We start from the raw sequence: 24,019 nt of genomic DNA, 5'->3' as shown, positions 1-24,019 counted from the left end.
ACGAAAGTGCATAGTTCCCTTCTAGTATCCGTTATTACAAAGTGTGAAAGGAGAAAAACAAAAACATATATCTATAAATTTGAGGTTTATTGTGATTTTTTAATTTTTTTAATTTTTTTTTATGATTGAATAATGAAGCAAGAATTATGGTACTAAAATTGATCGAAAATTGAGGAGTCCTCTTTGAAACCCTCCCATTCATCAAAATCATATGACACTAGTTGTCATTCCCGCGCGTTGCTGCGGGGTTGTTTTTTTCTTGTCTCCGCTTTTGCTTGGAACATCATTCACTCAAAGTCAAAAAATACAACTGAGAAAAATGCTCTGGAAACCCAAGTAAAGATCCCAAATGGACGGAAGCACATGAACCTGGGAAAAATAAGCAACAACCATTAGCAGCTTAAATTTTTTTTGTTTTTTTTTTTTTTTAAAACCCCACCCCATTCCCACCCTTGATGGGGCTCGAACTCCTGACCTCTTATATATGAGACCAAAGCCTTACCACCCCACCAAACACACACACCCCCATTAGCAGCTTAAATAACTAAACCAAAACAGGACAAATATATACATGGACAATTAAGAGAAACAACACAAAGACTTTACATTAGTGAGAGAACTAAGAGATGCACCTAGAGTGTGTGTGCAGTGCTTACTCTGTGCATAGAAGGTCAATCTTTTGTGTACAAAAGAAATTAAAAACAAACATTTGTCTTTGTTTCAGCGAACATCCAATTGCTGCACTCGTAGAAAGAGATGATCAGCTACTGCGCTACCCAAACACCAAGACAAACAATGACAACCAGGTTCAAGCACATCATCAAATTCCCAAAAGTTTCTCTGATTGCAACAGTAAACTGGTCAGCCTAGATATAACCAAGGCACTGTCCCATTTTCTGATTCTGCCAAAGGCAGTAGAAACCATGGTCATTAAATGCTGAGTAGTCAACTAACTTCCAAAAATAGTGTCAACATTAATCAAAAACACATGCTACTGAATCAATTAAGTGCTTATATTTTGCCACAAAAGTTCTAAGTCCAACTGTAATTGCAATCTTGCGATAAAGCAAATATACGGAGATGTGTGGCTGGGTGTTTAGTAAATACCAGAATCGGCGATGCTTAGAGTGATTGGAGACTTGAGAATGTTGAAGTTTCATCTTCTGTCAAAAGCTGCTTGGTGTGCTTAGAATCTTAGAATTAAATAGGTGAAATGTGATTATACAGAAGTATACACGAAGATAGAACTGCTGGCCTAAGTACTGTCGGGCCCAATTCTCATATCTCACATTCCACATTCCCACATTGTTCAAAGGTACGTAAATTGCAGTCCATGAATTTGGATAGACCTGTGAAATGTCAAATTGAGGTTAGAAAAGTCAAAAGTCACATTAAAATGAACCATGAACACATAAGTCACATGGTTATTAAGACAACTACTACTGAAGTTTGCCAAAAAAAATTTGTCATGTTAAGAATAGTTGAGTTTATTTAAACAATGCAATGTGAAATAGTGTCCTGCAAATTGTATCTTAATCTGCTTGCTCGTATCCAATTTCCACTATCCATACAGTCCATATCAAAACCATCTTGTTTAAGAAACTTAACAAACAGCAAAAATAGTTAATCTGAACTTTTGAAATGGAAAAGTTGATTTACCCATCAACAAATAAACTATAACCATCAATGTACCATGACTGCAAAGTATCATCTGGATTCTCAAACACAAAATCCCCCATACATATATAAACACCTTAATTCAAATCATTTATAGTGGTTAGCTGAATTAGAAACAACAAAGCTGACAATATCAAAATTTATTTTTTCAAAGGCCGAGTGCCAAGCTTGTGTTTGACTAATTAATCAAAAACCAAAATCACTCTCTTTCTCATTTTCTCTAATTTGCTTTATTTCTGAGTAAAGAAAGAACATTACTGTTTAATTAAATGATTTTCTCATTATAACTGCAATTGTAATGCCATCCAATAATATGCCCTGCATTGAACAGGTTATTCAATTTTCAATCATTATGAAATCAAGGCATATAACCAAAGATAGTAAATGAAAACTACAGTTCCTTGTCGACACAACCAAAACTGCCTTCCCCAATGTTGTTTACAGGATCAAAGTTATTAGTGGGAGCTTTAATTTGCCTCAAGGTGAAAAAAGCCAGTCTGCAGGTCCTCTCAGACTTGTCCAAAGAACCAAGTTAGGTGATTTGAATCCCAAAAACACAGTCACTATTGTATAGTTTTATAGCTTGATTAAACTATTAACAATAAATAGATGGCCAATTACTCCTTTCTAGTTTAATCAGTTTGATAGCAAAATCATCATTAATCTCATCTCCATTCATTTACATTTGTATTACAAAATTTAGAAACAACAAACTCATATATCAAATTATACAAGTTCTTAAACTCCCCACTATGTTTTTCTATGTTTAAGATATGGAAAGGGGACCAAAGCTATTTTCACGTTGAAAATGCATCTAGCACTATAAATATTTCAAGTTTACGTGTACCAAAAAAAATATTTCAAGTTTACCACTCATGAGTCCAAGATCAAGAACCAGAAAAGTCCATTGAAGATCCCATTATTGTTAGAATGTTAGACAATTTTGAGGAGTAAAGGTAATCAACTTTTGTTGGATCGGAAAGTTTAGGAAAGTTGAAGGTTTTAGGAAAATGCAATGGATGACTCCTTAAAGTTCTTAAACTCTCTTTCTTTTAACTTTTGTTGTGCATCAGCTCATGCACGTTCTTCTTTCATTTATAGAACTTATCAGATTTAAGTTCAGACTACGAAAATAGATTTTTTTGTTTATGTCGAAAATCACTATAAGTATTACAATATTTTACAAAATCGCCACTTAAAAGTCACCTCGTTTCACATTTTTAAGACTGTAGCTATTGCCAATCCTCACATCATTGTCATGATCAGCTCACCACAATAGAAGTTTAGCATTTAGCATTGTATAATTTATATAACACAATATTTATCAATAATTAGGTGCAGTGCAATTAATCCATTAGTTTTTTATCACTCACACTAAAATTCTAATCTAAACTCTAACAGTCCAACTGCCTTGAAGGAAGGTGAGTAAGCTGCTTTAGGGCTTGGGCCTCTGACTTCTTCTTTAGTAGTTTGTCTCACTAGTAAAACATTATATCATGCATGGCTTATCATCTTAAACTCCTAATCGAGTTGTTTGAGGCTTATTGTGTAAATAATATTTTGTTAGTTGAGTATTAGAATGAAAATTATGAAATTGGAATCATTTAACATGTCCAATTTAGATGATATTTTGTGAAAGAGAATAAAGATCAATTTAAAACTCCTGATTGCATAAATATTTTTGGTGGCCGAAATTAAAAGAAAATTGATTCGAAAATTTCATACCTACATAAAAAACTAGAAAATGAGCCGAACCATAATCGAATTTCATCATCATCAAATTTGAAATTTGAGGAGTCCTCTTTAAAATCTTCCCCATCATCAAAAACGTGTATTCATTTTGGGCCACCGAATTTTCAGGCTTCTGTTCCTTTGTTCCTTTTTTTTTTTTGTCTGAATATCATCATTATCATGGGAACTCTGTACCGGTTCGGGATTTGATGCTCTGCAAAACTGCAACCAACAACCACAACTCACATGTTCTTGAGAATTTGACTGAATTGAGTATTCTAAATCACACAGAAGCTGTGTGACAAGTAGTCCAAGCCTCACCTGTTTATAATTTTCGGTTGCTCGAACTTGTTCTTTCCGTGTCCCATCTCTCTGAAAACTATCTAGCTCTGTATTCTCTCCTCACCCAAACTCGTATATTTTTCTCCCTAAATTTGAGACTGATGAGCTAAAATGGCACGACTGGACCATACTTATACTTTGCACAGGTATTGTATAATCATGTCTTCATTAACTACATATTGCTGTGGTCAGTGGATTGTTGCTAAGGGATGTTGCTGGTTGGCGTTTGTGATAAATTGAGTGCAGATATCATGTTATGGCAGCTGGCGTTAAAAGTTTTGGTGCTTTTGGAATGGGAGGTTTAGGAAAATTAAAGAAGACCCTTCAAAGGGTGGAGTTTCAAACAACTGAATATGTTCCTAGCTAGCAAAGGAGGATCAACTGTATGATCTCACAATATATGGAAATTACATGCAGTGTGGTGTTGTGAGTGTATAGATAAGAGCAAGAGTATGCCAGAAAGAAGTGAAACGGCCAAGGTCCAGCGACACCGGTCTCCTTAAACCCGCATCACCTGACAAGCCCTGCCCAAGCAATCCCCTTCCATGGAAGAGCCACGTCCACGACCAATATCCACCGATGAATCGCGATTACTGTCATGACAATCCACATCCACTGCCGCCGAATCCCCACTGTCCTCTGTGGAACGACCTCAACCTCTCCCAACACCGTAACCCTCTTCGAAATCCCTCTCTCTCTCCATCGCCTCCTAGCTGTAAGATCGAGCAATGACAAGCTTAGAACATGGCTGCTAATATGCCTCTTATATGTTTTGTTTCAATTAATTGCCCCACTGGTTTGTCGATCGTTAAGGGTTAGTCCTTGAAAGATTTAGAAAGATCATTGACCATCCTTCTCTTATTGCAGCATCTGTGATCTGTTATTGAAATTTCAAAATTATAATTCCTCATATATGTAGGAGCAAGTTTTGTTTTTTGATAATGGGTCTTCTTCATCAGCAACTCAGAAAGAGATAAAAGTGATCTATGTACATAATAGTGTACTTCATATAGTTGTGCGAAGACTACTACTATTTATTAGTCTAGACCATTCCTATATCCTATATCCGTTGTTAATAATGTGTCAAGATATAAACAAGTATATACATTTACAAGTCAAGAAATGACCAGGCACATACGGCTTGGCATATGTTAACATGGAAAAAGAAGAAACGAAGGCTCCATAAGAACCTTTCTGTGAACAAAATTGATGTTGTCTAGCTTTTCATGACACCAAACTAACTGATCTGATGTTAGTTTTGACATGTTGAGCACTCTTGAAACCAACCTCAGTTCAACTTGAGCGACAAACAAACTATGCTCGAGTCTGTCTTGATCTTGATGCTGCTTTTGGAACTTCTTCACTACACAATTTCCACTTCTCTGTATGTCTTTGAGCTTTTTCTCCTTCTGCAATATGATTTTGGTGATCAAATTATAAGCAAAATAACGCTAAACAATACGAGATTGATGTGATAAAACAAACCTTTTGAAGATCTCTCTGGATATCTACAAGAAGCTCCAAATCCTTATGCTCAACCTGACTTTCTTGAAGGCTCTTTAGGACCGCATTTCTCTCATCCTTGCGAAGAAATTTCCAAAATATCTGCATCGTTTCTTCAATGATTTTCACCAGCATCTCACTTAAGATTATCAAATCCTCCTCCCCTCCCATGTCATGCTTCTTATCCTTCCAGCAATCATCTGCAATGCAAACTATATTAAATTACCCTATTTGTGACATCAATGACATGTGAAAATGCCTTTATGCAGTCTAATAGCATAACATGTGCAACCATTGAACAATCATAAGAGTACCTCTGATGGCTGGAACTTGAAGAAGACTACGAAGGACACATCGGTTCCGGACATAGTGCCGGACTCGAGGGCCTTGAAATGGATCGTCTTCTATGAATCTTTGCAGGAGCACTTGAAACAGTTGAAACTCAGTGGCAACAACATGATAGTGATGATGATCATATTGCTGCAACTCTTGGGCTTTTCTGTGCTGCCAGTGAAGAATTTCCCAAGAGAGGCAAACCTGTCCAACATACACCAATTCCAAGTCCTTGTGCAAGTCTCCCTCAAATTTCGGCATAGGGTCAACTGTCGGTCGTCTTTGTGCTTTACACCTCAACAGGTTCTGCGAAAGAAGAGACTTCATAATTGGATTAATGGAAGACTTTTCCAATGAAATTGGCTTACTTTGGTCTTTCAGCTGTAGAAAACCTGTGGATCATCAAAAAGCAAATCAGCAGAGACATGTATCCAACTAGACACTACCTAGAGTTTGTTTCACTTCCTTTTGACCAAGTACTTTAGGTTCATAAAAGAAAGGAGTGTGGGGTTAAAGCCATGTATAATATTTTACAGGTTTATACAATATAGTGCATATAGACTCACCTTTGACAGAGACTTTTTTTTTTCTTTTTCTTTTTTCTTTGGGGTGTAAAGCTAAATATGTAACATCTTTATGATTAATGTAAAGAAAAGAACAGGGTTTGTATGCCCTTAATTAGTGGAGAATGATGTGGAATAAAGATTGATAGAGGCTCAGAAGCATATTCTATGAAAGAAAAGAAAATTCTGCAACAGATGGGACAACAAAATCACATTCAGACACCCATACAAGTATATCAGAAATTCCACTACTATTGGCCTGTCTTACAGATGAAGAAACTCAATCTAGGATACGGAAAATAAGAGATCTTTTAGACGCGACCTCTAAGATTCAGAACAAATCGCAACACAAAAATGCAAACTGAAATTAATTTCATGGTGTTGCACCAAATGTAAATATACAGAGAAATCAAACTAAAACAAAGAGGTTTGAAGATTACTTACCAATTGCATGCATGGTCTGGTTGTTCAAGATGTCCAGCTTTCGCATTTTCTCTGCGTAGCTTTTGTACACCTTCTGAATCTCTGCGATTCGATCTTTGTATTCGAGCTTTTCATCAATCTTCAGTGGCTTAAGCTTTAGATTCTCCACCATTCTTGTAGACTCCGAATGATCTTCTTCTGAAATAGTGGGAAGCCCTCCGGTTCTCACATTCTTAATTTCCCTTTTAATCTGTTCAATTAGATCATCATGCTCGTCAGGAGACTCCAATTCGTTTTCATCATCCGAATAGAATCCAAACTTTTTAGGGTGCAATCCTATTTCTTCTTGTGCAGATTGTACTAGTGGACTCGTGGCTTCTGTCTCAACTTGGACTAGTTCCTCTTCATCTTCACCTCTCTCCACAACTTGATCAAGTCGTTGACTATAACTTCTCAATTGGGGCTCTAACAATTCAATGTATTCATCATCAGGAGATTCAGAACCATCGAGTTGATCGGAAAAGACAACTGATTTTCCATCTGGGATACTTACATCAAGCAATTGATCATCTTCCATACCAAAGTGGACTCTATGATCTTCCTCATCATACTGGAATCCAGAGCTTTGAGGGTCAAGTCCCTCATCAAACTGAACCACATTTCTGTATATCAAAAACTCGTAGTTAAGTGAACCCACATCATGATCTTTTCTTGAGCTAACTGGGTCTTGTTTCGAATCAGAAACTACAGAGAAATTGTCTTCTTCAACCTCACAAAGCTCAATTTCAGCATCTAAAACCTTCCCAGTACTGAATTCCTCAAGAGGGTTTTGATCAGTGACTGGTTTCTTGTGCTCTCCATTCTCTAGGGCCTCAACGCTTTCAATAGAATCCACTACTTTTTCCTGATCAGCATCATCATCCTCTGCTGCTTTAATAGGAATTTGATAATCAGAGAATTTAGAACTGCCCCAATCAACATAGAATTCTTGGACAATAAAGCTCGTGGCTTTTGGTTCTTCCATATAGCCATTGATAACTCTATTAGAAGTATACTCATACAAATCCGTGGTTACTGCAGAGACGGTCTCCACAAAACCGGAATTCTGTGTTTCTGCTCTGTTTTGATCGGAATTCTCCGTTTCTGCTCTGTTTTGATCTGAATTATCCGTTTCTGCTCTGTTTTGATCGAAATCCTCTGTTTCTACTCTGTTTTGATCGGAACCCTCTGTTTCTGCTCTGTTTTGATCGGAATTCTTCGTTTCTGCTCTGTTTTGACCGGAATCCTCTCTTTCTGTTCTGTTTTGATCGGAATCCTCTGTTTCTGCTCTGTTTTGATCATCATTTGTTCTTATAATAGGAGAATCCAAAGACACCTCTTCTTTTTCGTCTCTATTTGCATCAAATTGATGATCACGCTCCAAACAAACAACAGGGTTATGATTTCTGAGATCATCTGCCTGAAATCTGAGAGAATGATAATAATAATAATAAAAAACGTTCATTAATTAGTTTACGACAATTAAAAACCTGAAAATTCAACTAGCAAAACACAGATTTAACTTAAGGTACCTGATAAGTATGTATCCACTAATGAGTCCAGACACAAAGAACAAGTAGTTGCAGACAAAAACCCAAATGGAACCGAGGACTCCAAGCATGTTTCCGCTTGACACACGTTTGCTAGTAAAATCAAACTGGGTTTGCAGCACCATGAATTTCGTAATAACCATCATTCCACTGAAACAAGCTCTCAATTATGAGAATTAATTATGAGCAAAAAGCTAAGGAGAAGATTAAGCAGAATTCATTCTGGGATAGGGACTCTTTCTCTGACTACGAGTGGAGACAGAAAGCGAGATTAATGGTGGTGAAAAATCTAAAGCCAAAGTTGGAAGAGCAAATAAATGTGCCAAAGGCGAGATTGTTGGAGGAGAAATGTGAAGCAGAAAATGAAATGAGAGATTATTCGTTCGTGGGAGGGTCGGTTCGATTTGTGAAGCTAGCTAACAGTTAAAGGCGTTGCCTTTTCAGCTCTGGTGGGAATGTTGACGCAACAGACCAACACGTTTCCCGAGTAAGTCAAAACTCCATAGTACCTTCAGACCTTTCCTTCGAGTTTGGGTTTTGGGTTTTGGGTTTTGGATGCTTCTTCTAGGCTCTTGCTTGGTTTTTGCTTACTAACTTTGCAGATGTTTAAAGGTAGGTTACCAAATATAAACATGCAGGATGAAAATTTCAGATGAAAATTACCGAATTAAGTTAGGTAACTTACCACCAGGTAACTGAAATATTTCTTTGGTCAGCAAAAGAAGAAAGTAACTGAAGCTCTGGACTTATTTTGCTAACTAAATTATATGAAGTCATTGATGACTTTCATTATCTGTGTATTATTGTGCACGTTAAATGTGGAAAACTACGGAAATACTAACCTGAGAAAATGGATTATTATTAAGACAAACTTAAATCTGGAAATAAATTATTAGCTTCTTGCTCAAATGGAATCAAAGTAAGTGCAATATTTTGAGTGATCAGATTTGCGTTTTTATGCCCCTCATCTCATGTAAAAGCTTGTGACTATCTATGTTATGTAATTACCAATTTTTGCAACTGATAAATGAATTGACAGTAAAAATATTTGGTTGAATTGAAATCCAGCCGGCCCTTATAAAAATGGTGATCTGGCTTTTTGTAATAATGGAAATTAAATATCAGGAAGGCTAGTAGCTAGGTGGTATGCATTTTGGTTTGTTCTTCCTAATTACCAGGAGGCAGGGATGATGATGAAGGATGTGACATTGTGACTCGACACCCTGTGAGAAACACTATGAAAAGAAAAAAGAAAAAAAGTCGATTATATATCCAAACACATAACTGAAAACACTATGATTTCAAGACTTCAAGTAAAGGAAACAGTAAACGGAAGATAAGAAGTATTTATCGAAGAAATGTTATTCGTAATAGATAAGTTTGAATGGTTTATAAATCTTATAATGTACAAGTATTTCTCGTAAGGAAAGTTCTATAATGCCTACATGTGTGTCATACATATAGTTACATATATGAAGACAAGTTTAATTGCTATCATTATGGTAACATGAGTCATTGTGTTTTGTGATCTTAGTTCTGTTTGAAGTAATTACTCAATGGGTAAATTCCTCCTATGGTACCTGAGGTATTGCTACTTGGACAGTTTGATACCTGATGTATTAAAGGGGACAGTTTGGTACTTGAAGTTAGACTCCGTTTGACACTTTGGTACTTCTGTTAATTTGTTTGTTAAATGTAAGGATAAAATTGACATTTAGAATATATGTATAAAAACATAATAAAAAAACATGAGTTTGTGGGTTGATTTTCTTCATAATTTTATAGGTATGAAGACCTAAAGTAATACCAAATAATATCATCGCATTGTGTTTATGAAGAGGAGGAAAAATCTAAGTTTTGGAGGAAAATCAGTGGATTCATAGAGAGTAGTACAAAAAAAATATCTGATTATTATATTTTTTTAACATAAAATTCGAATATTTCACCTTCAACATAACTCATAAACATTAATTCATACTATAAAATTATGAAGAACGGCAATCAACCCACAAACTCATGTTTTTTTATTATGTTTTTATACATATATTCTAAATGTCAATTTTATCCTTACATTTAACAGAAAAATTAACAGAAGTACCAAAGTGTCAAACATAGTCTAACTTCAGGTACCAAACTGTCCCCTTTAATACATCGGGTATCAAACTGTCCAAGTAGCAATACCTCAGGTACCATAGGAGGAATTTACCCTTACTCAATTTAGGACATTGTTACAAGTTTGTGAATAATTTGTTGTTAATGCTGTAATTTTAGATCAATTATAAGGGGAAAATTTTATTCGCACATCTCTAAATACTTAATACACACCTCTTACTTAATACACCATCCATTTGATTTCTTATTCTATCATTTTATTAAATACACCACTCAAACTACCTAAATTATCCTCAAATCTCAAAATTCTATATAAAATCACTATATATAAATCAATATTAAAATCATCATGCTAAACTTTATCATAATCACAACATTCTATATATATCATAATGAATTTAAATGCATTTAATCATGAGACCTATACAATCTTTACAATTTTGTTATTCAAAATTGCTGGTAGTCAAAATTGTTGAAAAATAATCAAGAACACATGAAGAGGATCCCAACTAGGTTTATAACTACATTGTTATTATTTTCTCTCTATTAGTTATCATGAAACAACATATACAATCATAAGGATTTTGTAATGCAAAATTACTAGTAGTCAAGCTTGTAGAAGAAGATTCCAATTAGGGTTTATATATATCATAATAGGTTTTATTTTCTTTCTATTAATTACCAAGAAACAATATGAACGATCATAAGAATTTTGTAATGCATAATTGCTAATAATCAAGCTCTTGTCATGAACTCATGACAAAGATTTCAACTTGAATTTATAACAATATTAAAAGCTATTAAACATATTCTAATTATAGTTGATTTTCTAATATGAATGTATTTTCAGTCATTTCATTTACCCATATAATCTGATTTTAAATGTAAAAAAATTAGAATGTGTATTAAGTATTTAGGGATGTGTTAATAAAATTTATCTTATATGTAATAGTGTAAAAAAATGTTGTAATTTCATTGTCAATGTAATACCATAGACTGTCTCTTTCTCGTAATATGATCTTATTCTTTTTGAAGTTCTGATATAAATATTGTGAGCATATATATATTGAGTTAGCGTCTTTGTTTTCAAATTATGGTCTCCAATAAACTATGTGAATGATATTTTTTTGGTTTACTTTTTAAGTAGGGTAACATAAAATTATGCATGTTGATATATTTTTAAGGCTCTTGTCTATATACTCTAAATGATATGTATGATACCATAGGCTAGAAACCACTTGGGGTCGATGTCCATACTAGATTTCTAGCCGTAGTTGCTTTCAATTCGAGTTTCATACGATACATATAAGTTGCATCGTGCATGCCTCGTTGCCCTACATTAATTAAGAATATATGGACGGTGTGCTGATGGCCCTTTTGGACGGCTTTGTTTGTCATCACCAAACAATTAGAATGTCATTATAGGGTAATAATCATAACAACTTAGAATACATTAAGCTTCATTGTTCCAATATGCACGCGTGTAAGATGAGGTCCTGGTAAGACGTTGACATGAAATCTGATGCTTCTTTTTTTCTTTGAGAGAGGGAATGAAATCTGATGCTGAGTAGCAGATGTTTAATTTCCGCGGTGCAAATTATCAATCCATAGACTTTAATCCGATGGATAGAGGCAATTCGGTCATATTTTCGAGCACTATAAAGTTAATCCAAATTAGCTCGAGGTGAATAGAGCAAATCCCATTTTGCAGTTTAGTATGTACGTAGTAAAGTTCTTGTGCTGTATCAGTAACGCGATTCATGAAAGGTGCAATTCCATTGAAAAAAAAGATATGAACATAATGTGCTGCAATGACGTTAATAGGTGATTTGAACATGCACAGAGGTAAATAGGGTTTCCACTTGCTGGAAATTACGAGTGTATGACTTTGATTTTGATGTATTTCTTCCTAAACCAATGAACCCTCAAAGATTAACAAGCATGATCAGATTCAGACGCAACCAACCAAAGAGGTCAACTGCCGACTTTGTTTTGTGCTCTAAATTTCCAATTTCCATGTGTATGGAAAAGAAAATGAGGCTTTATTTCTGGTGCTTAATTTGTACGTTTGCACTTTGCAGTGGATGCATGAAACACATACAGGTTGACTAGCTAGTTTTTCAGGGTATGAATTGACGTGGGGATTGAATCAAAAATGCAAATTTGCTAGTGGTAACGGAGTGCCCTAGCCTAGCTTTTTTTTTTTTGACAAGAAGTGCCCTAGCCTAGCTAGATATACAAATTAAAGTCGATCTAATTAGTGGTCGACTGACCTGCCTAACCCATAAATTATGCATGGATGGACGGAGAAGGTTAAAGCCTTTGAGAAAGTTCAAAGTGCATGAGTTGGAATAATGTTTATTGGTGAGTGATTGAGTCCATGCAATAGCCAATAGCTATAGGCTTTTATTCTCTTCTACTTCTACCGTCGATAAGTATTCTCTTCCACTCCAAAAGAATCTTCTTCCCTCGTGTATTTGGAGAATATGATCAAATAATAGAGGTTCATTCCAAGCAGGAGTTTACGATTTGAAATTCGAGTATGATTTTTCTTTTCATTATGTAATGAACAATCAATGGCGTGTATTAATTTTTTAATTTACTATGCACGGACGGAATTTTACAAGAGAATAATCAAATTAAATATTTTTTCGGCCATTTTATAATCATCATTCTCGTTCTTATTAATTTAAGAATATCAATTATAGTTTGTTTTTACAATTCATAAATGACTATGAATTTAGGTAAAAATCTCTAATTATCAGACATTTGAATTATTGAAAGATTATATTATCAAACTGCAAAATGACTAATAAGTACACTAATTTTTTAAAATACAAATCTGTAGGAAAAAAGAAATACATAACTAATTAATTACATACAAAGACTACTTAGTTTCTCATTGGATAACATCAATCTTCATCTTCTCCACCCAAATTAAAATTTATTACTATTTTTTTGTCTAGTTCACAAAACTATTAGTGTTAATTTCATCAAAATCTTTGCAATACTCTTTGTGAACACTGAAAGTAAAAATTTAAAACATGAAAAAAAAAATCATTATCTTCTTCATTGCTCATAGTTGGTAACTTACTAATCTTTTGACATTGATTGAAATAGACTAACATTGAAACTGAAAGAAAAAAATAAAAAAATGGAAGTAAATCAGATTATGATTTCATTAGGAAACTTTAATAAATTTTAATTTTTTTATCGGTATAAATTAAATGGGAGATTTTCGTTATTTTTTCATATATTTAGATATGTCATATAAGGATATTTCTATAAATCGATATGGGTTAGATAAGTAAATTTAATTTCTTAAAAAACCTAGCCGCTCCTTTGCTCTGCTAGGGTTTACGAAGACTACCTTCGAAAAACCTTGTTCCTTCAATCATGACGGATCCGATCTCCAGCCTTGCGGCTACTTTTACTCTCAACGACAACGGTCATGTCGATCTCGGCTTAGCCAGGGAAGCGGCGTTGCAGGACTCTCACCATTACATGGTGGGACAGTTGCTTACTCTGAAGCCAAATCTGGCAGGATTCATTGGATCGATGCCCACTATATGGCGCATGAAGGGGGGGTCTTTCCATCAGAGCGGTGGGGAATCCGTTTGTTTTCTAGTTTGATCGGGAAGAAGATCGAAACCGTTATTTGCACGAAGGCCCATGGTTTTACCGTAACACTATGCTGCTCTTAGCCCCGTATGATGGGATTGCTAATGTGGATTCAATCCTTCTTCATTCTCTGGAGTTGTGGATAACTGTTCGAGGGCTTCTTCCTACGCTTCAGAACAAGCTGTCCCTATCCATGATCGGATCTGCTATTGGTAGGGTGTTGAGGCTTGATACGGTAGCCTTGAAGCGTAAGGATGAGGAATAGAGGATCATGATGGTTATTGACACCAGGAGAAGGTTTAGTGTTTTCAGAAGTTTTTCTTTCTCCTCCTCGGTTGAAGTAGATGTCACAATCCAATATGAGAAAGTCTGAGGGCTTTGTCGTGACTGTGGGTTGTTTCATCACCCAATGGAAGGTTGTGATCGTCTGTTCATCAAGGAGGAGGAAGCCCGCAAGTCTGCTGCAGCTGTGGATGCGATGGCGGGGCTGACTCTCTTCAATTCTGTTGGGACTTCTAGGGCTCGGACTGGTATGGTGCAAAGAGATACGGATGTTAGGGCTGGGTTCTTGTCTCCGGAGGTGGCTGAACGTGCTGCACAGCATCGTGATCAAGCAGCTTTCTTCTCGGAACACCTCAATTCCGGACTCAAGGCTGCATGTCTGCTTCAAACTTTGGTGAAACCGGGCCCATCTGGAACCGAAACGTAGTCTGGTTAGCTGTATGCTTAATGAATCACCTGGGGATCGGTTCTTACAAGCATGCAGACAAGGAGGTTTTTAGTTGCCAGCATTTGAGACTACAAAGACACAGGAAGCTTCTGTTGTTATCAGTGGCCACAAGCGTGGTGCTGATCTTTCTCTTGTGCGGCCTGGGAAGAAGTTACTAGCCCTACCTTCTCCTGCTATGGATGGGATTGGGAATCTGTCCCTAGCTCTACCAGAAGGATGATCGCCTGATCATTTCGCCACAAAATAAGAATGTAAGTCGCCCCAAGGGATCAAAAAATAAGATTAAAGGGTATACGGAGAAGGATGCTCGAGTCAAAGTGAAAGGACTGAAGCGTTTTCTAAAGCTTCTTGAGGAGGAGGAGGGGAGTGATTCCTCTCCGGGGAAGGAAAAAACTAGGGGTGGGTTCGGTTCGGTACCGGAGCTGCAGGCCCAAAACCGCCTACCGTACCAGACTAGTTTGGTACATAAAATCTTCTCCCATTACCGACCACAAAAGTCGGTATACCAAGATCTCGGTATCGGTTGGTTGGGCCTCCAACCGAGTTTATAATTGGGCCATAATCCGGCTACGACCCAACTGAAATTTTAAAAAGCCCAAACCTGCTTTGTACCTGAAAAACATAAAAGTCAACAAGATCATCCTCTACCGCACAAAGCTTCAATTTTTCATCTGATACCAAAGTCCAAAACCACTTTTAAAATAACAACAATCAAAACATCGAACTCAACCTTTTCAACACATCAACCTCAAAACCTCATTCTTTGTCCCCTTTCTCCTCGTTTCTTCTTATCAACCAAATTGAATTAACATCAAATCAGATAGCACACAGTTCAACAACAAAAACCCAACATGCATGCACCAGAATCAAACCCAGAACAACAAATTCTCCAAAAACCCAACAGACTCAGATCTACGAATCACACAAAACAAACAAAAGCATTGAAATTGGAAGCAAAGCAAAATAAGCAAACAACAGCGCACCTATAAAATGCAGGTCGTACTCACCAGCAATAGGAAATCTGGGAATGAATCGAATGGATTTGATGTGATGTGAAATGAAATCGAATGGTTCGATTGAAGGAGACGCCGTCTAGGTTTGGGCTCAGGGATGCCGCGATGCGTTCGAACTCCTCGAAGGAGAGTTTGAGAGAGGGAGGGTAGGGCTCGGTTCGACAAAGAGAGAGACTGAGGGATTCTGAATTCTGATCCCTTTGGGATATGTAAAGTTTAAGTTTAATCTAACGGTTGTTATGTAATATCAAATAAAACTATTGAAAATCAACGGCTCTGAAGTCTCTGATTGATAAATATAAATAAAATTTAAAATAAATAAATATTAGGGGAAATGATCATTTACCCAATTTCAGCTTAAAAATTGTCCACTTGCTCCACTAAAAGTTTTTTAACCCCATTTACCCATAACACTCTAAGGGATTATTTCCCTAATACCTAATTAATTCTTTTTTTATTCTTTTTATTTATTTTTGGGACACTTTTGCCCTCTCATTCTTTGTCACTTAGAGAGAGAAGTGATAGGAGACCTTGCCGGACTCCGGTGACTAATGACCGGCAGCAGACTCCAGCGACCGGTGACCGGAATCCGGCGATCGGTGACCGGAATCCCAAATCCGGCTACCGGACCGGTGACCGGATTCGGGCGTCTGATTTTATTACCCCCCAATAATACCCAGTAATCATATTATTGCCCCCCAATAATCATATTATTGCCTCCCAATAAACATATTATTGCTCCTCAATAACAAGTTTATTAGGGATCAATAATTAGTGAAAAATGAAGATGTTTTTAATTTTGAATGTTTTAGTAGGTTTATCCAAATAAATAATCTTATTATTGCCCCCCAATAATCTTAGTATTGCCCCAATAAACATTTTATTGCCCCCCAGTAATTGTATTATTGCCCCCCAATAAACTTGCAAGAAGACAATATTTACAACAGTTAAATATTAGTACATGCAGTCACCAATCTACAAAATCTACCAAATAGATGCTATTCTAGTACATAACTGGAATTAAAACATTTTTTTCTGCATATGTTCTCATACTAGACAATTGTGGCATGTGGTCTGGCCAAAAAAAAAAAAAAAAGGGTGTAGACGTCATCGATCTCAGACCAAAAGAAAAAAAGTTCAGACGTCGATAACAAAAAAAGAAAGAAAAAAAGTGCAGAAGTTGATTTGGTCGGCAACGGAAATCAGGAAGCAAGGTCAGAAAGAACAACTTTTGGGCGACGAGGTTGCAGGACTGGCCGGATCGAGACTAGAGTGCCTCCGTGAGCTTTGGACAGACGACGCCGGTGCGAGTCCTGACCCGGAACAAAACCCGATTCTGAACTGCAGGACTTGCAGAGGCTGCAATTGCGCCGATCCTCTTCTTATTGCGTCTTCATCGCATGGCGGTTGTCTCGAAATCGGAGATGCATTCGAGGTCGGCGACGAAGGCAACTGATCCAGCACATCGCCGATCTGAGATTGAGGGGCAGAGGGATGATAGAGAAAGATCAAGAAGAGGAGGTAATCGGACTTAGAGGTGGCAGAGGACGTAATCGGACTTGGTGGTTGAGTAGTTCACCAGAGGGTTTCGGCGGCGAAGTTCCTGCAATGAACAAAGAGAGAGAGAGAGAGAGTCTGGGAGGGAAAGGGGAGTCGAGAGAGAGAGAGAATATGAGGGCAATACTGTCAAACACTGTTAGATTGGATAAATGAGGTTAAAAAACTCTTAGTGGAGTAAGTGAGCAATTTTTAGGCTAAAATTGGGTAAGTGGTCACGGCCCCTAAATATTATATCAAATATATGGTACGGTACGGTATACCGTATTTCTCTAAAAATCAGTACCAATACCGTACCATTTTCTCCCTCTCGGTTCGGTAATACCGTACCAATACTTCGGTTACCGAAATTGTCGGTTACCGATCAGTTTGGTTCGGGACGAATGCGGTTGGTTGGTTTGTCTCGGCTGAAATTTCCAGCCCTAGAAAAAACTACTCAAGCTGATGAGGTGATGACTTCAGTTGTGGGGAAAGCTTCAAGTGAAGAGGTGATGACTTCAATTGCTGTGATGGGGAAGCCTGAAGGTGAGCAGGTTTCGATGGAGGAGACGGAGGTGACTCCGGCTATTAGAGAGGACCAACTTCCAGTTGGGGAGGTGAAAACCTCAACTGTGGGAAGTGTGGCGGCTTTATCTTTTGCTTGAGTGGAAGGAATCGGCAAACAACACTTGATTTCGTAGGTAGTTTTATTTAAATTCGGAGTTTATTTGTTGTTTGTTTTTGTGCTTCATGGTTAAAAGGTGGGTGTGCTAGGGGTGTACTTAGTGGTATACCTCTTGTTGGGTGTACTCTGTGTAATGACTTTTTCTGACGGCCCTATGGGCATACCATTATTATACTGCTTGCTGAAATGCGTAATGAGATTGACCTTTTCAACTCAAAAGATAAGTAAATTTAATAATCAAAATTAATATATAGGGTGTACTGAGCATGTAGAGTGAATAAAGAAAATGGTAATAGCCGCACTCATATTTTATTTTTCTTAACTCATAAGTCATTAAAACCGTCGATTTAAAAGTTAAAGCCCCATGAGTTAAACAATTTGAAACAAAATAAAATATGTTGAAGTTAAAAAAAAACTCCCACTAAATTTCAAGTGGGCCGGCTGCATTCTTTGGGCTGTGGACTGAAGGATGTATGAAAATAAATTGGGTTTTACATTCACACTGGGAAGTCAATTTCTTGTGTTTGTGAGCTGATCCACTATTCAGCCCAAAACGTGGAGACTAAATCTGGACCGTCCACAGAACAGAGACCCGCAAGGCCAGAGTCTAATTACAACCCTAGGATCTCTAGGGCACCCGAGACCTCAGTCGTATAAAGCCTCCGCCTTCATCTAAAGCCCTAATCGAGAGAGAAAGAGAGTCGACTGCGAAGATGGTTCAGCGTCTCGTGTATCGCTCGCGTCACAGCTACGCCACCAAGTCCAACCAGCACAGGATCGTCAAAACCCCTGGTAATTCCCATTTCGCCTGCCTTATTTTTCATATGGATCCCAATTTGAAATTTTGTGGCTTTGATTTCGATTTCGTTGTGTTAATTGGTGGCTGTTTTGGGTGAATGAATAGGAGGGAAGCTAGTGTACCAGACCACTAAGAAGAGGGCAAGCGGACCCAAGTGTCCTGTTACTGGCAAGAGGATTCAAGGGGTATGGTTTCTTTGAAAATTGAAATTTTGAATGTTTTTGTTCGCCGCAATACGAGTTTGGATTGGATTTGTGAATTTTGTTGCTTTATAATGGTGAACACCCTGTTAATTTTGGTTGGGGATGTTCAAGTTTCCAAAGCATAGACTGATTGGATTACCAGTATTAAACAGCACCGTGCGTATTTGCTTGCACTGTGTTACCTGTCTCCTGGTACATTTTTTGTTATCTCGATATCTGTTAGTGTTTTAGTGGAATGCTGTAGGTCGAATGATTGTTAATCCTTTGTTATTTAGTTTGCACACTACAGATGAAAATGAAATTTCTTTCAGTTTATTAATTTGTTATTCGTTGATATCGGTGGTACCTTAATGGTAATTGGATTCATTTCGTTTACTACCTGCTCAGTTGCGTAGTTTAGTTGTTTTCGTCTAAAGTTCTGCTTTGCAATCCATTTCTGTTCGGGGACAATTGTGGTGGTTATGAAGTTTGCCTTGCCCTTTTGCTATGAGTATACCCTCAGCAATTCAACATTGTTCTCTTTGCTTGCAGATCCCTCATTTGAGGCCTGCTGAATACAAGAGGTCTAGACTGTCTAGGAATCGGAGGACTGTCAACCGTGCTTATGGAGGAGTATTGTCTGGAGCTGCCGTCAAGGAGAGGTTTGTTACTTATATGCCCTATGAGTGACTTCTAGTATGTTTATTGGATCATGTTTACAACATACTTTTATGACTGTTTTGCAGGATTATCCGCGCCTTTTTGGTCGAAGAACAAAAGATTGTGAAAAAGGTGTTGAAGATTCAGAAGGCTAAGGAAAAGCTATCTGCCAAGCACTGAGCTTGAATGAAGAGTCTAGTGAGTTTTAAGTAGCTTCTAGAGTGATTTTGGCTATTAGTGGGCTATGGAAAGTAGTTGGAGGTGTTCCAATTTCTTTTTCTGTGTTTTGGTACTGCTGATTTATGTTATAATGTTGAGTACATTTTCGTTGAGAAATCCACTGCCTTGAATTTGCTTGTTGTCTTTCGGTGGTAAGATATACGTTTCAATTTGTTGTGTAATGACAGATCAGTAGTGTTTCCTGCAATGCTTATGTCTTTGTTTAGTTATGCTTGGCTTCACAAGCCCTGTATTGCCACAACTTGCACAAAACGACTAGCTGGTAATCGCTTCCTTTGTTTTGTAAGGAAGATTTAGAAATGCATTGTCCTCATTACCCGGAAAAATAAGAATCATTTAGAATGTTGTGCAAGTTTAATTTCATTAATGCAATAAAGGAATGCAACATGATAACAGCACTAGTAACTAGTATTGCTTTATCTGCCTCAATTGTGATCCTGCTGGAAAAATGCATTGTCGTGATCTCAGAAGGTCTCTTTCATGGGGTCTACTAGATCATCGAACTAAAAATGCAGGGTTCCTTTCAGCGTGTAACAGCCTCCTTAACAGCCTTATAGTTGCAAGCGCATGAGCTGAGCAGGATACAATTATCGGAATCTCCCATTCCTTGAGAGGGATAGGGGTGGCTTCTCAAAATCTTTCTTGATCCCTTCTTCAAACGCATCAATCAAGTGAGTCATGGGGTTCTCCCTGTCTTTTGCTTTGGAACTCATAATCATCTGTACTGCTGAGTGGTTAGCAACTTGAGCATTTGAACGGAATACCGAGTAAAAATGTCAAACCCACTGTTCCTTCCCATAGTAAATTTTTGCCCGATATCCTCCGGCAACAGCCTGTGAGTTCCTGTCCAGATCTGATTGATGTATTCGATGACGACAAGTGATTCTGCGATGGACCTTCCTTTATGAACAAGAACTGGAACCTCTCTCTGAACATGATTGTAACTGATCTGACTTTGTTTTGTTATATCTTCCTCTACATACTCAATACTCTATTCCCTTCAGGCCTTCAGTTTGAGGGTTATCTTGATTCTGACGCTGAAACGACAGCCCATCTTCCAAAGAGCACAACCTCACATTGCTCATGCTCCATTTTCCGTCTCAAGTTGGGTCACCTTTGTACCAAAAAGCCTGCTCCATTCTCAGTTCTACCCGCTATTTCCTAGCCTTATTAAATGTCACTCCCGGAAAGTCTTACGATATGTTTGTTTTTAGCCTTTCAACATAGCTTGCACTTAAACCTGACATCAACTAACGAAGAAAGACTCAACTATCTGAGAACTTGACTCTGCCAGTTGTGTACATTGGCAATTTTAAAACCAGGCATGCCAACTTGTGTTTGAAAAAAATCAGAGGGATCGAACTTTAACGTTTTGATCTTCAATTAATAACTATCTGTGGCACAATTAATATTGTGTTTTGTCGGTGAGCTGTGACCTGTTGATAAGTTATAATTCCAACATTGTAAAGGTAATGGTTTTGATTCTCACTGACGTATGTAAGGGTGAAATGGGCTAAAGAGTTTTTATTTTATTTTTTTTTATATATATATATATATATATATATATATTTTAAATCAATGTTGTGTTTTTGATACACCAGCGTCATTGGATCATTGGATGGTTGCAAGAGTCGGTCAACTGTATATACATTGTCACCGAATATATATTGTCTTATTCATTTCAAATGACTTTCTACATGAACTCAAGTCACAAACCGAATATATATAGAAACTCTGCTTGGGGCCAAAAAGACAAATCTGCCAAGATTATTCATATCATCATGGGCGTCAAGCCGTCAAGGTTCAACCAAGATCAAGTTTGAAGAGGCTGGAACCTAGCTATCAGTCTGTCATGAGGTGGCTGCGTCTCCTTTATAAGAGGATGCTCTAGGAGCTCATTCACCCATGAGAAAAATGCAGGGTTCTTTTCGGCTAAAAGAATCGTAGCAAAAGCCTCATGAATTGGCTTGTAGCTGCACACATATGCGCTGACCACGATGCCGATAAACCCCAACGAATCTCCATTGAACAAGGGTGGTTTCTCTCCATAATCTCTCTTCATCCCTTCTTCAAAAACCTGAATCACTTCGCTCAACTCTTGAATCAGATTCTCTCTCTCTTCCCCTGATTTGGACCTCAAAATCGCCTGTATTACCGGTATTATCTGATAACATATATCATCATTTTGTTAGTATCATGCCTGCATAGTCTTATAAAACACAGTCAATGGAGTAGAACTATAAAAGTAGTGTAATTTAAATCCACGTACTCACCTTCTCATCAAAGAATTTAGCCCAGAAGCGGATTTTGGCTTTTTCATAAGGATCCTCGGGCAACAGTTTGGGGGCATGGCTCCAATTCTCATCGATATATTCGAGGATGACTTGTGACTCAACGATCGGCCTGCCTTGATGAACAAGAATAGGTACCTTCTTATGGATGGGATTGTAGTTCAGCATCATCTGACTCTTGTTTGTGATATCTTCCTCCACATACTCGTAATCTATGCCCTTAAGTTTTAGGGCTATCTTCACCCTAGCAGTAAATGAACTAATCCATGATCCGTAGATTACAACCTGATGATCATTTCGCTCATGAGCCATATTCTAGCTATCTAGCTCTCTCTGTGAATCGGTGCAATACTCCTGTGGTGTGTAGAGGTTAATATATACATGAATTGCTCCCTACCAAGGTCGTCGCGCGTAAAATAGTCTAACAAGATTGACATCATGGCTGAGGTCAGCTTACCCATGGTCATTGGTGTGTGTGTGTGTGTGTGTATAGGGGAAGGTTCTGAAGAGGACGTCCGCAACCTAGAAAAAGTGCGGACGTCCCTCCTCCGGCGTCAAGGTGGCGACGGCTGTGCTGCAGTTGCCGGACGACCCCCTGGACATCCCGAACGACGTCACCATCCAGGCGAAGGCTCAGCAGATTGGATTCTCAGAGATGTGCGGCGAGGTCGTCGGAAACCATGGAAGCTCATCGAGCTCCACTTCGAACCCTTCGTCGACGAGTCCAACTGCTTCTGAACTGCTCCACATCGTGGCCTGTTCCATCCGGCAACAGAAACGCCGCCATCGAAGCTTGATCGAGCCCGGAGGAGGGACGTTCGCACTTTTTCTGGGTTGCGGACGTCCCCTTCAGAACCTTCCCCTATATATATATATATATATATAACCTTGCTCAGGTGCGGATATCCGCACCTAAGCAAAAAGGTACGGATTTCCATATTTGACCCACTTTTCGATCATATTTTCACATCTTAACCGTTCAGTTTTTAGGTCCTAATGTATAGATCATCTCTACAAATTAATTTTCAGCCAAATTGATAATCGTTAAGGCATTCAAAACTGCAATTTACGCGAACGAACCGAATCTGTCGAACCGGAACCGTTCGTGTTTATAATGGTAAATTGCAGTTTTGAATGCCTTAACGATCATCAATTTGGCTGAAAATTTGTAGAGATGATCTATACATTAGGACCTAAAAACTGAATGGTTAAGATGTGAAAATATGATCGAAAAGTGGGTAAAAACTGGAAATCCGTACCTAAGAAAAACTGCGGACGTCCGCAGTGGAGATCGAAGCTCTATATATATATATATATAAAGGCTATTTGGCAGACAAAGTACCTTTCTTTCCTATTTTGACTGAGACTTGTACAAACATGCCTGTCAAAGGAAAAATATCATTTTTCTCTTCTAAAAGATAATTTAATGCTACATAATTGGTGATGAAGAAAGGTATATGGACAATTATTCTTAGGTTCACTCCTTGGGTGAATGAGCATGTTCACCCTCTCTTGCGATTAAGGCATAATAACTTTATAATTTTTTAATCCGACCATTCATGTTGTATAACGTAATACAAAGATTAGATCTGTAAAAAATCAATCAAATTGAAGACCTTTTAGTTATTCATTTCTATGAAATACATGGACGGTTCATCATAATAGTAAGTGTTGTTAGAACCATCCATTTGTTTGATTCAATTAGATAATTAAACGATTTATGATTCAATTGATTTTTTACAGAGATGATCTATAAAGGCTTATTTAAGATATAGACCGTTGGATTATAAATTTATTAAGTAAAAGTATGTTAATCGACAATGGCGGTGAATATGCTCGTTCACCCTAGGGGTGAACCCAAAGATTGTTCAAAGTGTATTTATCATAATGACCTTTAAACAATTAAATTTTCATTTGTGACTTTGTGGATAATTTTTTTTCTTTTAACATATAAGGGATTAGGCTGTATTAGTTCCTCGAAGGTAGATG

The 24,019-nt window shown here is 37.5% G+C and overlaps 3 protein-coding genes, 2 long non-coding RNA genes and 1 other non-coding gene across 6 annotated transcripts; 3 read left to right on the top strand and 3 right to left on the bottom strand.

Annotated features, from left to right (window-relative positions):
* Positions 1-215: 215 nt before the first annotated feature.
* On the bottom strand, positions 216-1,352 carry LOC133712520 (uncharacterized). Its single transcript, XR_009847447.1, has 3 exons — positions 1,108-1,352; positions 708-902; positions 216-369 (listed from the first exon to the last, which is right to left on the bottom strand). It is a non-coding gene; the product is annotated as an uncharacterized LOC133712520 (long non-coding RNA).
* Positions 1,353-3,476: 2,124 nt separating this feature from the next.
* Positions 3,477-4,662, top strand: LOC133709776 (uncharacterized). Its single transcript, XR_009846376.1, has 2 exons — positions 3,477-3,896; positions 3,997-4,662. It is a non-coding gene; the product is annotated as an uncharacterized LOC133709776 (long non-coding RNA).
* A 100-nt stretch (positions 4,663-4,762) lies between these two features.
* On the bottom strand, positions 4,763-8,708 carry LOC133709775 (uncharacterized). The gene is made up of 5 exons (XM_062135645.1): positions 8,144-8,708; positions 6,594-8,038; positions 5,568-5,978; positions 5,236-5,453; positions 4,763-5,159 (listed from the first exon to the last, which is right to left on the bottom strand). Exons 1-5 carry the CDS (start codon positions 8,305-8,307, stop codon positions 4,902-4,904), a joined length of 2,496 nt encoding a protein of 831 aa, XP_061991629.1. The 5' UTR covers positions 8,308-8,708; the 3' UTR covers positions 4,763-4,901.
* Positions 8,709-18,491: 9,783 nt separating this feature from the next.
* On the top strand, positions 18,492-19,948 carry LOC133709637 (large ribosomal subunit protein eL34z). Its single transcript, XM_062135443.1, has 4 exons — positions 18,492-18,650; positions 18,763-18,842; positions 19,392-19,501; positions 19,586-19,948. The coding sequence occupies exons 1-4, from the start codon at positions 18,572-18,574 to the stop codon at positions 19,677-19,679; spliced, it is 363 nt and encodes a 120-aa protein (XP_061991427.1). The 5' UTR covers positions 18,492-18,571; the 3' UTR covers positions 19,680-19,948.
* Positions 18,921-19,060, top strand: LOC133713218 (small nucleolar RNA snoR137). The gene has a single exon (XR_009847889.1). It is a non-coding gene; the product is annotated as a small nucleolar RNA snoR137 (small nucleolar RNA).
* A 1,406-nt stretch (positions 19,949-21,354) lies between the features above and the next one.
* LOC133713098 (glutathione S-transferase U10-like) lies at positions 21,355-22,403 on the bottom strand. Its single transcript, XM_062139220.1, has 2 exons — positions 22,013-22,403; positions 21,355-21,903 (listed from the first exon to the last, which is right to left on the bottom strand). The coding sequence occupies exons 1-2, from the start codon at positions 22,340-22,342 to the stop codon at positions 21,553-21,555; spliced, it is 681 nt and encodes a 226-aa protein (XP_061995204.1). The 5' UTR covers positions 22,343-22,403; the 3' UTR covers positions 21,355-21,552.
* Positions 22,404-24,019: the final 1,616 nt, after the last annotated feature.

Source organism: Rosa rugosa, chromosome 5 (genome assembly GCF_958449725.1).
Source record: "Rosa rugosa chromosome 5, drRosRugo1.1, whole genome shotgun sequence".
NCBI classification, from domain to species: Eukaryota; Viridiplantae; Streptophyta; class Magnoliopsida; order Rosales; family Rosaceae; genus Rosa; species Rosa rugosa.
Note: the sequence above shows the minus strand (reverse complement) of the source record. Positions and strands in the feature narration are given on the sequence as shown.